Consider the following 16,218-nt stretch of genomic DNA (forward strand, 5'->3'; position numbering starts at 1 on the left):
TTGCTTTGGCCCATATAGGGATTTTTTTAACCTGCAAACTTTGCCTCTTCCAAGACTTTCTTCAAAACCTGGTGGTAGGTCCATATATACTTCTTCCTTTAGGTCTCCATTCAAGAATGCATTCTTGACATCGAACTGACGAAGTGGCCAGTTAAAATTAACTGCAAGGGAAAGAAGTATTCTGATAGAGTTAATTTTAGCAATAGGAGCAAAAGTCTCTTGGTAGTCTATACCATGAGTTTGGGTAAATCCTTTTGCTATGAGTTTTGCTTTGTATCTCTCCACACTTCCGTCAGCCTTGCACTTTACTGTAAACACCCATTTGCACCCGACTGTCTTCTTGTCATGGGGTAGATCAGTAATACTCCATGTATTACTTTTTCTAAGAGCATTCATCTCTTCTATCACAGCTAACCTCCATTTCGGATCATTTAATGCTTCTTGAACAGTTCTTGGCACATACAGATTAGAAATCCTAGACACAAATGCTTTATGAGTATGTGATAATTTCTCATATGACAAGTATTTTGCAATAGGATGTTTTGTGCAAGTTCGGGTACCTTTTCTTAATGCAATTGGAATGTCAAGATCTGAAGAGGACAGATTAGGCAAATCATTAGATAAAGACGGAATAGGGGTAGAAGAAGGATTACTCTGAGTTGTAGGACCTTCACTCGGCAAATTGGATTGGACTTCTGCTGTAGGAACAACTGAAACAATAGTACTTTTGTGAAACCTCTTCCTGGTATAAAGCTGAAGCTCAGGATGAGGATTGTGATCCGTTTGAAGTACTTCTCCCCTGTCTCTGATAACGTAGTATCTGGCAAATTTGGATTAAGAGTACCTTGCTTATCAGAATTAATCAAAGGTATAAATTCTTCTAGAATAGGTAAAGTTTCCCAAAAATTATCTTCCTTACTTATGTTCTCCCCCTGAAGAGAATTTTTTTGAAAGAAAAGTTGGTCCTCAACAAAGTGTACACCCATACTCTCAAAAAATTTCTTTGTAACTGGATTAAAGCATTTGTACCCTTTTTTATTAGATGCATAACCAAGAAACACACATTTTTCAGCTTTTGGATCCAGTTTTGATCAAAAAACATTTGGTATATACACATAACAGACACAACCAAACACTTTTAAAGGAAGATCCGTAGTTATTCGAGATGTGGGAAAACAATTTTTCAGATTCTGTAAAGGAGTTTCATATTTTAAAACTCGAGATGGCATTCTATTTATCAGATAACATGCAGTTAGGAGAGCATTTCCCCAGAGATATTTAGGTACATTCATAGAAAACATGATGGCTCTAGCTACCTCAAGAAGGTGCCTATTTTTTTTTCAACAATTCCATTCTGTTGTGGTGTGTCACGACAAGTTGATTGATGGATAATACCTTTTTCGGTTAGAAATGCTCCTAAGTATTTGTTAAAGTATTCAGTCCCATTATCTGATCTTAGAATACCAATTTTGGTTTGAAATTGATTTTCAATCATTAGGAAAAATTCTTTAAATCTTTGTTCAACCTTTGATTTCCTTTCCAACAAGTAAACCCAACATACCCTTGTATGGTCATCAATAAAAGTCACAAACCATTTTTTTCCAGAAAGTGTGTTAACCTTAGATGGGCCCCAAACATCAATATGTAACAAATAAAATGGTTTTGAAGCAGAATAAGGTTTTATTGGAAATAAAGCACGATGATCTTTAGCCAAATGACAAGCCTCACAATGAAGTTTTGACCAATCAACTCCTTTAAACACTTTAGGAAACAAATGTTTGAGATATGGAAAACTAGGATACCCTAATCTTCTATGCCATAATATAACTTGATCACAGACAGGGATTGAACTCGTACTACTTAAACCATGAACTTTTTTATTACCAGTAGCGGTTTCATCAAAGTAATAGAATCCATTTATCTCTCTAGCAGTTCCAATCGTCTTCCCCGAGTTCTGATCCTGAAAAACACAAGTGGAAGGAAGAAAAAGAATGGAGCAGTTAGTATCTTTCGACAATCTGCTGACAGAAAGAAGATTGCAGGCAAGTTTTGGAACATGTAAAACAGATTTCAGAGTAATTTTTTTTGAAATTTTAATGTTTCCTTTGCCTGCAATAGATGAAAGACTACCATCAGCTATTCTCATTTTTTCAATACCAGAACAAGGATAATAGGAACTAAATAGGTTAGAGCAATTTGTCATATGATCGGAGGCCTTTGAATCTATGATCCAAGGGCCGAATTTTCCTAGAATTGAGAATGCCAAAGAATTGCTACCTATTTGTGCCATAGACCCGACAAGAGTATTAGGTGACGAATAGGATTTTAGAAGTTTAAGTAGATGATCTATTTGCTCTTTGCTGAATGGGGATGATTCAGCCTCGTTTGCCGTAGGTATATTCTGTTCACCAGGTTTATTCGCCCTCCAATTGGATGGTCTCCCGTGCAGTTTGTAGCAATTCTCTCGGGTATGGCGAGGTTTCTCACAGTAATCACAGCATAGGTTATTCTTGTCTCCAACCCGCTGATTTTGGGCTGACTTTCGACTGACTTGGGCCTCGGAAATAATTAGGGCCGACTCTTCCACAGGTCCGGTCGTACCTGCAGCCTTCTTTCCAAGCATCACTTGTTTCCGGCTTTCTTCTCTACGTACTTCTGCAAATACTTCACCAATTGGGGGAAGAGGGTTTCTTCCAATAATTCGGCCACGAACCTCATCGAATTCAACGTTTAAACCTGCAAGAAACTTGAAGACTTGACCAACATTCACCATCTTCTTGTAATAATTGCAATCATCGGGTGACTTCCACTCGTAATCGTTGAATAAGTCCAAGTCCTGCCAAATTCTCTTAAGAGAATTAAAATACTTGGTCACAGAGTTCTCACATTGGCGAATATCTCCGAGTTGTAGAGTTAATTCGTACACTTGGGATTGATTCTCCAAATCAGAGTACATCTGTGAGACATTGTCCCATAATTCCTTGGCTGTAGAATAGCAGAGATAATTTGCACCTATCTCTTCAATCATGGAGTTAACCAACCATGTCATCACCATGGAATTTTCAGCATCCCAAACAGCATAGGCTGGATCCTTCACATCAAGCTTCTTCGTGTCTCCTGTGATATAGCTAATTTTCCCTCTCCCTCTGAGATACATGCGAACAGATTGTGACCACCGGAGAAAGTTGTCACCATTTAGTCGGATTGTAGTGATCTGAATAGAGTGATTTTCAGGCAGATTCCGGACAATCTGGGGGTCAGGCTGAGAAGGCTGAGAACTGGACGTGACTTCAGACATTTTTAGGGACAGAAACGCAGAAACAAACCCTAAGTCTTTTCAGCTCTGATACCATAAAGAAGAGACAGAAAGATATGAAGAATGGGATATATTTTTATGCTTCTGTACATCGAAATTTATAGCTCTCTCTAGGATACAAACTTGGTAACAAATCTCCCTAATTAAAGGAAAGATAAAGCTGATTCCTAAAAATTTGTCGGCTCACAAATCTCTCAACTACTTAAAATAGCACAAAATCAAATATAATACATAATTACAGAAATCTTCCAACAGGAAGAAATGCTTGTCTCAATTGTTTCAATTTGCAATGGCTGCTTAGGTGGTTTCTCTATGATTGATCTTCACTCTGGCTATAAGTTTTAGTGGAGTAAAACCTGAAGAGATCCCTAGGAAGATTAAAATCTTTGCAGATAATATGAGCTTCTCAGTTTGGTTGACGACATATGTTGAAGTTGCTCTCTGGAAGGAGGCTCGTAGGGAGGAAGACAAAGGGGTTGAAGAATAGAAGGGTCAGGCAACATTGGATTCAAGAGAAGTAGGTGGCATGGCACGTGGCAGATCATATGCCCGAGTATTGATAGGATGGGCTATTGATTTCTTGCATACGTTGCAAAATCAAAGTTGGAATGGGAATTCAAACAGCATACTGAAGGGGTCAGGGTCAAATTGAGCTGATATGGTGGATTTGGGCACCCAAGGCCTGTCACATGATACATCAAGTGATCATGCGGGGACTATAAGGAAGAGTGAAATTGGGCTATCGAAATGTACGCGCCCAAAAGTGGAGAGCCAATAAGAAGAAAATAAGTTGGGCCGGATGAGCTACTTAAGCCCACGGGAGAGCACATGACCCATTTTGAATTGGATAGGTTCAAAATGGTCCAAAATATTCATTGGATTGGATTGGATATGGTCCATTTGTAATGGACTCACATTGACTGGATCGGATTGGATCAAATCCAGTCCAATTGACACCCCTATGTGTGAGGGTCTGGGATCATACCTCAAATGAATTTTGGAGGGTGTTAAGTTTCTTTTTCTTCTTTGGGTGATAGCTTTTCACCTTTTTTTTGTATCTTTCTCTTGTTATATTAATAAAGTTCTTTTTTATTTATTACCAATTCTTTTTTTTTTTTTTAGTATTTAGCTAGCTTTAACATACTTTTTTGGAAATTTAGTCTACCAAATGTATTGATGCCAAAAATGCTCCATTTTTCGTATTTCTAAAAGGTTATCTATTTTTTTGAGATAGATAAAGACGTTACTTTTAGTATTTAGTTCTAACTTTTTTTCCTGGAAATTTAGTTTACCAATCAGATTGATGTCAAATTTCACAGAATCAGAGAAGTGTTTCCAGATCATTGCAATGGTCTTGTCTAGAAGAATCAGAGAAGTGTTTCTAGATCTAATTTCACAGAATCAAGGGGCTTTTGTTGGAAATAGACAGATTGTGGATCAAATTTTAATTGCAATGAGTGTGTGGAGGATCTAAGGATAAGAAAGAAGAAAGGGATTGTGTGTAAGTTAGATCTAGAGAAAGCTTATGACACGGTAGATTGGTCATTCTTAATGCAAGTGATGGACTTTTTTGGCTTTGGGGTAAAATGGTGCAAATGGATCTTGGGATGTATTGAGACCGGCCATTACTCAATCCTAGTGAATGGGTCTGTAGTGGATCATTTTCCAGCTACCAGGGGAATTAGAAAGGGACCCCCTTTCCCCATTTCTCTTTACTTCGATAGCATAAGTGTTGGGGAAACTAATAGAGAGGGCAGATTCGAGGAACTTAGTGAGGGGGTGGAGGGTTGGAAGAGACAAGTTGCTTATCACACATCTTCAGTTTGTTGATGACAATTTTATTCTGTGAAGGGGAGGATGTGAGGTAAGTCAGAAATTTAAAGAGAGTAGTGCAATTATTTGAAAAATTGTCAAATTTGAAATTCATCAAAAAAATGTCAAATTTAAAGGTTAATTTTGATAAGAGCTGTGTGGTAGAGGTGAATATGAAAGGAGAAAAGAGGGATAGGGCTGAAATTTTGGAATGTGAGATGTCGCAGTGGCCTATGATTTACTTGGGCTGAAATTTTGGGATGTGAGATGCCACAGTGAACATTAACGGGGACTTGCTCCTTAGTCCACCTAGAAAAGGGAGTTAGGATCTGTTATTCGAATTGGTATTTGCTCCTCACACCTACCTTACAGCCATATCTCAGTGTATTGGGAACATCTCCCATGAGTAATAACATACAAGTACGAGAGATGTTCTCGATGTGCAGCTGGAACATGGTATGAGATTGGTGTTAAGGGTGGGTTCGAGCCGAGTCGAGCTGAATACTTGGCTATTCGAGCTCAGCTTGCAGAAAGTGTTAGGCTTGAGCTTGAGCTTGATTCGATTCAAAAGCTCATAAGTTTGAACTCAACTTGGCTCGAGCTCGACTGCAAGCCAAGCTTTTTCTAAAAAATAAAAACTATATATAAAAAAGTAATTTTTTATTTTACATACAAAAAAATTAAGAATTATAAAAATTAGACATAAAAAATTAAAATTTTATTATATATAATATATGTATATAAAATAAAAATTATATATTTATTTATTATATTAGGCTCGTGAGCTTCACTAGCCTCGAGCTCGGTTTAAATCGAGTCGTGGCCACCCCTAGTTGGTGTAAGGAGTGTTTTGTGAGGAGCAGATCTGGACTCTTGTTTTTCATAGAGCATTCCTTACACCAACCTCATATCCTAACTGCACATCCACATCCGGTTGTATGATGTTAACCATGAGGAGACATTCAAATCTTCAATGCACATACACCACACACCGACTTCACATCATGTTCACACCAACTTCACACCGACCTCACATCATGTTCACACCAACTTCACGTCACATCGCACTATACCATAAGAATATCTCCTCACGCCAACTTCATCAATAAAATGCCTTCTAATGCAAATATATCTTATATTATTTATATTATATCTGGAAGTTCAAACTTCAAGCATAAGACGTAAGTGCAATTTCAGAATTAAGATTGACAAAATAGAAATTAAATTTTGCTTATATAAACAAAATATTTTAAAGCATTTGCTTTAATTATATTTCTAGAAACTTTTTTAAATCAGGGACTTGCTAATTACATTGGATGGGTTTGGGTTAAGTTTAGAAGGAACCTAGCTTAGATCCAACTTTAAGGGTTCTCTCACCACAAAGCTTGCATAGACATCCTTGTCTCATTTTTAGACGTGGTTATCTATTTTTAAATTAAATTGTTAAAAAAATATAAAGTCATAACAAACCCTTTAATGTCTTAATTTTCTTTAATAAAATCTATCATTTACTTCTCTAACAAGATCGTTCTTTTGCACAAAAAGAAAATAAAATCTTAAAACTCTTTCTTCTCAACCCCAATAATGTTTGTTACATCTCATAGGGAAAAGCAAGATGCTAAGTTGGCGTGGGAATCTTTCCTACAATTTCAAAAGTTGAGCTTGGTTGTTATTCTAGATTCTGTATGGACTACTGGCCTGGGAGTCAGGTTTCTGAAATGGGCCTACTTTTCCCTAAAATCTATTCTTTCCACTTAAAATATAAATAAGGTGAATTAGGTCAAGTTAAGAGCCAACCCAAAATTACTCTAGACATGACCTTGGACCCAAAATGACATCAAAACCCAAAACCAAGATTCTATTCAACCCGGTTTACTTGCTACTTTGCTAGTATAACCAAGTGGGAGACTGGAATTTTTCCTCATAGAGCATGCCTCACATCAACCTCACAGCATATTGAAGGCGTGCAACTGAGAACATCTCCCTACTTTCAATGTTATCATTCATGGGAAGATATTCCCGGTGCACAGCTGTGATGCGCTGATGTTGGTATGAGGGAGACCAGATCTGTTCCTCACATGCACATCCTATCATGCATTGGGAACATCTCCTGTATTTATTAGTTATTATTCATGGGAGATGTTCCCAATGCATGGTGGATGTGCCTGTGAGGCACCCATTTGTGAGGAGCAGATCCCATCACGGTATGAGACGTGCTCTGTAAGGAAAAAATCCAAATTCAATAAATTTGCACACTTATGTTGGGAGTTTGGACTGCGTATTTGCTCCCAACAGAAAGCTCTTTATCATCCTCCCACAGCATGTTGCAGTCGAGATCAGCCTCAGTCTGTGCAAGGCTCGTTCTAACACTGCTCCAACAGCCTTCCCAAGTCTCCGTACTGCTGAGACAGTTTCTGGGCTGGGCACATTTCTGTGCTTTGGTATTTAGTAAAATTAAATTAATATATAATTAGTACCCATTCTCATGGTAACGTCGAATTCACGGAAATCCTCTCAGGCTGTTGGCCTCTAGGCTCTAATGGGATGATATTCTCAGGAATGGCTATAATGGTTGTTGGAACGGGTTTTGGACCGACTGAATCCGGTTCGGGAATATCTGATCTTTGTATGTTTTTCATGGGGAAATATTTTCAATGCACGGCTGTAAGGGACTGGGACTGTAAGACGGTCTTATGGGACCACATCCGATTTCCCATGAAGTTGGGAACGTAGGACATTTCTACCGAAGTCGTTATCCGCAATCTAAATATTTATTGCGACAGCCAACAGACCGTCACGTGCCAAGCCGCTGGTTCAGGCCCAAGAAACTTTCTTTTAAGGTCATCACTCTGCAACTGCCGGCCTCCCGGTTCAGTCCCAAGAAACTTTCTTTTAAAAGGTCATTACTCTGCAACTACCAGCCTGCCACCAACCACACTCTCGTTCAATTCCATCAGCCATGGCGACCGCGAACGACAACGGAGAGACGATCTCCAAGGAAGTGTCTCGCAGCGATTTTCCTCCCGATTTCGTCTTCGGTGTGGCGACATCTGCTTATCAGGTACCGCTGAGTCGCTGACGAGGATCTATTCCACTGTTTCTCTGTTTCGCTGTACTCCACTCAGCTCAATCAGGCTTAATTCCAACTATTTGGAGTTGCCTACACGAATCCTATCCTGATATTGTGTTCTATCTGTCTGTTTCGATCTCATTTCTGCAATTATGAGCTCTGAAAGTCGTCACATTCTTCTCCTGTGGTTGTAACCGTTGGAGCTCCATTCCGTTTTTGGTTGCTTCAAGTCCAAATTTGATCACGTTTAAAGCTTCGGTTTGATCTTTGAGGTCTTCGATTCTTTATACCAATTGATCTTCTTTAGTAACGTTTCATTTTTCTTTTTCTCAATTCTTAGCTTATTTTTCATAGCATATTTCATGTGTTGATAATTAATTTTCAATTTGTGCGGTTTAATTTCTTTGTTCGCTGTTTCTACATTTATACCGAGGCTATGTTTGCGTTCAATCTATGGGGAAATGTCTGTGTTGATCGCGTAATAGGCGTTTCTTCGGGTCTGCTAAAGCTCTGTTTGCCTTCTTTTTAAATTAGCAACAGGAAGTTGATCTTCTCCATAGTTCCTGTGTTCATGATTGTTAGGATAGTGTATCTGTTTTTCTACGGGTTGTTTTTCGGAGATTACTTTCATGTAAAACCAACTGATCGTGTCTCAGTTGGTAGGATCTCTGACTCGTCGGAGTAGAGATCTGGGATCAAACCCCACTACCACCAGGGTTGGGGGGGGGGGGTGGGTGTTAAGGGAGGGGGATGGGCTACCCCTGTTGTGTAGCCCCATGAAAAATAAATTCGTTTTTCTTTGTAAAAGAAAAAAAAAATCGATTTTCCTCTTCCATATTTGTCCGGGTCAGCTTTCTGTTCTTGTACGTGCTGCATTTTTGTTCAGCTTACCGGAAAATGTCTTATTCTGATCAAGTTAGAATTTCCGAACAACTCAAAGCAGAAAAATATTGACTGTCTGGTAAAATTCAAATAACCGTATAAGAATTAAACAGAGATCTGTCAATTTCAAGCAACTTCCTCTCCCTTTTTCCAACCGAATTATTGCATATCTTCCTCTAGGCGTTTTTTACTTCACTGCAATATGCATGTCCCTGTCTTATTGGGCTGCTGAATTTCTCAATTCTTGTGCTTCTTTCTTGAACTACTTCTCATTCTGTCAAGGGCAAGCTGTTCTATGATTTTAGCTGCTACGGTTGGTTGGAAACATTTTGTTACATACATGTTGGTAATGGGCCCTGACTGCAGGAAAAATTAGATTTAGTTGTGATATGGGAAATTGAAATTCAACCCAGTTGTCGAGATTTCTCCATGGTTCTCATGATGTCAATTCTAAATAATTCATAGAAAACATTATGTAAAATTTGGAATGGAGATTTTTGAAGTTAGCCAGTAGTACAAAATGATCACAGTATGGTTGGAAACATTTTGTTACATACATGTTGGTAATGGGCCCTGACTGCAGGAAAAATTAGATTTAGTTGTGATATGGGAAATTGAAATTCAACCCAGTTGTCGAGATTTCTCCATGGTTCTCATGATGTCAATTCTAAATAATTCATAGAAAACATTATGTAAAATTTGGAATGGAGATTTTTGAAGTTAGCCAGTAGTACAAAATGATCACAGTATTTTTGAATATAATCATTATCATTGTCCCTTTATAGATTGAAGGAGCCAATAACGAGGGTGGCAGGGGTGACAGTATTTGGGATATTTTTTCACATACTGAAGGTATTCTTACTTACGTCCTTTGAGATTTTTGCATAAGTATTATTTCTTTCTTGGTTTGGTAAAATTGTGTTCTGTACTTTCCACAAAACTTACCCCATTGTTTTTTATTCTTTCTTATTGTATCAGGCAAGATCTTAGATGGAAGCAATGGAGACATTGCAGTTGATCATTATCATCGTTACAGAGTCAGTACTTCACTTATTATCAATTTAGATTGTAAATGTTGTTTGGAAGCATATTATGAATTATGAGTAGGAGTTTTTAACATGCACCATGTGTAGTGTATATACTAATCCTTCACTAGACTTTTTACCCAACATAATAATTAAATCCACCCTCTGTATATAAGGTAATTACAGAACTAACAAATGATCTTTTTGACATAATTGGCCTCTTACAAACTATAATTTACCACATATGAGAAATCATCGAGTCATAATTAATTAATTTGGTTGGACATAAATGTATGGTGAAAGTTACCATATTCAGTTAACTTCATGAATGTTAAGAAAATCCTTATCTATCTTTGAGAAGCTTATAGACCTTTTTGACATAATTTGCCTCTTACATACTATAACTTACCACATATGCAGAAATCATTGAGTCATAATTAATTAATTTGGTTGGACATAAATGTATTGGTGAAAGCTACCATAGTCAGCTAACTTCATGAATGTTAAGAAAATCCTTATCTATCTTTGAGAAGCTTATAGACTTTTTTGACATAATTTGCCTCTTACAAACTTTAACTTACCACATATGCAGAAATCATTGAGTCATAATTAATTAATTTGGTTGGACATAAATGTATGGTGAAAGTTACCATATTCAGTAATCTTCATGAATGTTAACAAAACCCTTATCTCTTTTTGCGAAGCTTATAGACTTATAGGACAATCTTCCCCTTTTTGGGGGTGGCCAAAGCAATTTGGTTTATGTCGCAAAAACTTTCCTTTCCACTCAGAGCAAGTTAAGATAATGCCACAGTCAATTTCGTATAATGCTTTCATCTAATATTTCTCATCTTTCGTGATAGTATCAGTCTGTTATATTCCATTTTCATTTTCACGAAAAAATACAATTGTTCCCTGATGTTTTTTATGAAGTCAAAGTATTTTCTCCCTCATCTTTACACCAAAAATTTTGTTGGGTGAACAAATTTTCTAATTATTATGTAAAACGGAATTATTGATGTTGGAAGAAACCAGGATTTTCCTAAGCCCTCTGGTTTAAGGTGGTTAAATGGTTGTAAATGAAGGTTAAGTGAGAGAAGGTTTTAATATTTATTATGACAAATTTGAAGGTTATATAAGCATAGGTGAGATCATTTTACAAGGCACTGACCAGAGGCCAGTTGGAGAATTTGAATGTCAGGAAGCCATGGGACAATCAGGTTCCACCTTGGGTGAAGTATTTGTATGGTTGGTGCCACTGGAAAGCATATTGATCATTAACCATCTGAGTTCTGAAGAACCATGGGTTTTAGTTGGCCAATATATGTGTAATGTGTAAGAGCTGTGACAACTAAGGAGGAATTTTTTTTGGTAGAAGAGGATGTTTGTCATCTTTTTCTCTTTAGAGTGGTTTTCATTATATGGGCTTACTTGTCTCTGTTTAGAAGACCATAATTCCATCTGTTTTACCTGAATGGGTTCGTTTTTCATGTAGCTCCAATTTAATGGGAGTAGAAACTAAAAATCTTTTGGTATTGTATCCCTTTTTGCAATCTTTTAGAGCCTATGGAGGGAAAGGAATTGCCATATCTTTGAAGGGAAGTATAGAGATCGGAGAACTATTTATTCTGACATTGGATACCTTTTGTTGGATTGGATAATGGTCCACTAAGAGTTTAAGGACATTAACAGAGCCTCTTTTGGGAATAAATTCTAGGTTGTCTTGGATCTGCTTGAAGAATCTGTATAGGCACCCAATTTTATATGGTCTCTTTGAGTGACACTTGTGTGTGCCTGGTTTTTTCTGAGTGCAAATCTCTATGCTACCTGTAAATTCTCTTTTTTATTTTAATAATTTTTTCCTCACTATAAAAAACAGTTTAAGGACGTGAAGGTCTTTTTGTATGGTGAGTTAACATCTTGCTTACATGGTTGTTGGCATAACAGTGTGCTGTGTGCAGCATTGTTTATATAGGATAGAATATCTGACCTTCCTACTAAGACTTGGCAGTTTCTGAAAATGGATGGTTATTGTTAAAAAGAAAGGAAAAAAATGAAGAGAACATGGTAAAGGTAGGGTGTCATGCTAGTCTTTGGTGCCAGAAAGATGGGAATAGGTCCAAGGGTCTAGGATGGATTATGCAGGTTAAGGATCCAAAGGGAAAGTTTCTAGAGAAAGAAAAAAAGGACAAATGTTCCTTCATATTCAGAATCTTAAATGGTAGTTGTGAAAGTTGGAGATAACTTGAGATTTGAGAGGAGCTTTTTGAAAAGGAGTTTTAGGTTTGATGTTCTCTAAGGGACTATTTGATTAGGGAGTGGTTAGGAACTTAGGGTTAGGGATAAAATTAGGGTTTCTTGTGAATTCTCCTAGGGTTTGAGAATTTTAATGACAATTATATCCAGGAAGGGGAAGAACTTACTTGCAATTGAAGAATGGAGGATTTTGTAGCAGACTGATTTATACAAGAGTTGTAGATCTGAAGTTATTGTTGGTGAACCTGTAAATTAGTTAAGAGGAAGAGGAGAAGTAGAAGGGAGTCGGGTAGGGGGAGAATAGTGAGGGGAAGCACAGAAAATAGCCACTGATTCAAACAAAATTTTCTTCCACATTGATGCGAAACAACAAAGCATATATATGGGTAAATTTCATTGTCTCCCTTGAGATTAACCTATAATCATAGTTTTAAATGTCAGTGAAATTTCATTAAAATTTGGTTTTAGTAAATGCTATAGACAGAATACATGAAATATATCAAGTGGATTTTTTCTGTAGAGATGTAGAGCAATAATTACTTTTGTTATATTGCTGTCAGTTATTTTATTTATTGTGGCCCCCACTACTGCTGTTAGTTATTTCCTTCTTTATGTTTGCTGTTAGGTTGCTGTTAGCAATGTTAGTTTTGTTAGTTATTTGTTTATGTAAGCAGTAGGGGCATTAATGTAATTGCAGTCTTATATTTTAATGTTAGTATAAATAGTTGAGTGGGGTGGCAACTCAAGTCAACCCACACTCTTTCTCTCATCTATCTTCTTTCTTCTCTCTCTTCTCTCTCCCTTCTTCTTTTCTGGTTTTTTTTCTAGTCAAATTTACACCAAGAATTGGACTGATTACAGTCCTGATTTGCAAACTTGGTATCAGAGCCAATCTAGTGTTTCTCATGTGTGTCTAATCCAGCTGACTACATGAGAACTTCCTAGGGCTGGAAGTCTAGCAAGATCTGTCCATCGGCTGATTCTTGGAGGTTACCGGAAGGGTTTAGCAGTTTCCAAAAGTTTATAGAACACTTGGAGAGTGTCTGGTAATCAGGAAGAATCAGAGAAGAACAAGAAAGATCAAGATTAGGGTTCAGACTGAGATTGGAAGTGGCGACCAGTGTTTTCTGGGCAAGTTTCTATTTTCTCTTGAGATCGACACCGATGATAGATAGATCAGACCTATCTAGAAGAAGCGGCTGAGGTTTTCTCTGTTTTCTCAGAGTTTTCTTTAGGGTTTGTTCTTAACCCTGTGATCAGACCTGACTGTGACCCTTTTAGAAGGTGCGGCTGAGAGTTTTTCTGTTCTCTCAGAGATTTCTCTAAGGTTTTCTCTTAACCCTACAATCAGACCTCACTGATATCATTTTTTGGGTGAACTCTAAACCAGTTTCAGAATTCCAGACTGTTTTCTAGGTGATTTCTAGGCTGGTTTCAGCTTCGAAACCTTTTCTGGGTGAGAACTGGTTTCTCTTTTGGGGTCTTTTCTTGCTGAAAACTGGTTTCTCCTGATAAGCCTCTTATAGAAATGGCAGGAGCTGAGTTTAAGACTCAAGAGGAAGGTGTTTTGGGGGCTGGATACATGGCAGAGAACAGTTTTCAGATTACTACTGTTAAATTTGATGGTTCTAATTACTTGAAATGGGCTCAGTCAGCTATGATGGCAATTGGGGGCAGAGGAAAGTTAGGTTATGTGAATGGGGATGTAAAGAAACCAGCCAAGGAAGACCCTTCATATGCCTAATGGGGTTCAAGAAAAACTATTTTGTCATGACTTGGCATTGTAACTCTATGCAGCCTCATATTAGCCGAAATTACTTGTGGGAAAAAACAGCTAAGGAGATTTGGGAAGTGATGAAGGAGACCTACTCTCAGCCACTCAATGTTGCTAGGGCCTATTTGCTGAAATGTGAAGTAAATAATCTCAAGCAAGGGGAGAAGCCAGTCTCAGTTCACCCTAAAATCTTTATGACATGAAATTGATCACCTGGAAACTATTGAGTGGGAAAGCCAGAAGGATGCAAAACACCTATAGGAAACAAGTTGAGACCAATAGGGATTTTGAATTCCTAGTGGGTCTGAATTCAGAGTATGATATTGTGAGACAACAACCACTCATTAGGGATAGTGTGACCTTATCTCAGGCTTATTCTCTAGTGCGTAGTGAAGAAAGTAGGAGAAATGTTATGTTATAGTTTTAGCCTATGGAATAGTTGAAAAACAGCCCACTTGATGTGTGGAACTGTTTGAGATTAGATGCAAACCAGAAAAGAGAACAAACAAGAGAAGTAGAGAAGAAAGAGCTGGCGGCAATGAGTGTTAGAGAGTAAGAGGTTCGAACATAACCCCTCTCTAACACTCTAAACATCTTATTAATAAGTTAATCTTTGACAAATTATAGAGAGGCCCTTGAGAGAGCAGGAAAATACAAAAAAACAGAATAATACAGAGTATGGGCCCAGAATAAGGCCCACAACAGAGAGAAACATAACATAACATAACATAACATGAACTAACTGTCTATGGGCCATTCGGCCCATCTTCTCTACACTCCCCCTCAAGCTGAGCATAGATGTTAATCATGCCCAGCTTGCCAGTGTCATGTTGAAGCCTTGCCTTGGAAATGCCCTTGGTGAGAAAATCTGCCAGTTGTCCGTCAGAAGTAATGAATGGAAGACACACTTCACCGGAGGAGACTCTTTCACGAATAAAGTGTCTATCAACCTCAATATGTTTGGTTCTATCATGTTGTACCGGGTTGTGAGCAATGTTGATGGCAGCCTGATTATCACAGTACAACATCATGGGTTTGTCATGATCTACCCCAAGTTCTTCCATTAATGACCTTAACCACAACAATTCCGAGACTCCATGTGCCATGGCTCTATATTCTGCTTCGGCGGAGGATCGAGCCACAACTGTTTGTTTCTTACTCCTCCAAGAGACAACATTACCAGCCACCAGACTGCAATACCCTGAAGTAGATCTTCTATCATCAATATTTCCAGCCCAATCAGCATCCGTATAGGCTTCGAGTTTCAGATGACCATGTTTGGCAAATAGAATTCCTTTTCCTAGAGAGCCTTTCAGATAGCACAAAATCCGTTCTACTGCTGCCATATGGGTATCTCTAGGAGCATGCATGAACTGGCTAATGCAACTGACAGCATACGCAATATCTGGCCGAGTCATGCACAGGTACAAAAGCTTCCCAAGAAGTCTCTGAAAGACCCCTTTGTCTTCCAACAAAGTTCCATCCGAAGCTGAAAGTTTGTGACTCATATCAAGAGGAGTTGCAGCTGGTCTTGCACCCAATTTTCCAGTTTCAGACAACAAATCAAGGACATATTTCCTCTGGGAAATAAGAATCCCATCCCTGGATCTGGCAACTTCTATGCCAAGGAAATATCTCAACTCCCCCAGATCCTTAATCTCAAATTCTGTACGGAGGAAAGACTTAAGGCCCAGAATGCCTGAGACATCATCACCAGTCACTATAATGTCATCAACATACACAATGAGATACACTGCTAGAGACCCACTTTTCTTCACAAAAAGAGTATGATCTGATTGTGTCTGAACATAGCCGAATTTAACAAGTGCATCTCTAAATCTCTCAAACCAGGCTCTAGGAGATTGTTTGAGGCCATAAAGAGATTTCTTCAGTTTACATACCTTTCCTTGCATATCTTTCCCATACATTCCTGGAGGAAGACACATGTAGACCTCCTCATGTAAGTCACCATTCAGAAATGCATTCTTTACATCTAACTGATAGAGAGGCCAATCAAAGTGAGCTGCCAGAGATAAAAGAACCCTCACAGATGTCATCTTAGCAACAGGGGCAAAAGTCTCCA

At 38.1% G+C, this 16,218-nt stretch overlaps 1 protein-coding gene across 3 annotated transcripts in view; it reads left to right on the forward strand.

Annotated features, from left to right (window-relative positions):
- The window catches only part of BGLU42 (beta glucosidase 42), a 77,065-nt gene that overhangs the window by 5,289 nt on the left and 55,558 nt on the right, over nucleotides 1-16,218 (forward strand). For 2 of the 3 annotated variants that reach the window (XM_010244188.3, XM_088901667.1), the window contains exons 1-3: nucleotides 7,606-8,189; nucleotides 9,866-9,932; nucleotides 10,059-10,117. In XM_010244188.3, coding sequence (XP_010242490.1) covers nucleotides 8,088-8,189; nucleotides 9,866-9,932; nucleotides 10,059-10,117 — 228 coding nt within the window. In that variant the 5' untranslated portion in view covers nucleotides 7,606-8,087. Of the gene's footprint in view, nucleotides 1-7,605; nucleotides 8,190-9,865; nucleotides 9,933-10,058; nucleotides 10,118-16,218 lie in introns of those variants that run through there. The other variant, XM_019195911.2, reaches the window with a different exon arrangement.

The sequence above is a fragment of the Nelumbo nucifera genome, chromosome 1 (genome assembly GCF_055504915.1).
Source record: "Nelumbo nucifera cultivar China Antique chromosome 1, China Antique-T2T, whole genome shotgun sequence".
In the NCBI taxonomy this organism is placed as follows: Eukaryota; Viridiplantae; Streptophyta; class Magnoliopsida; order Proteales; family Nelumbonaceae; genus Nelumbo; species Nelumbo nucifera.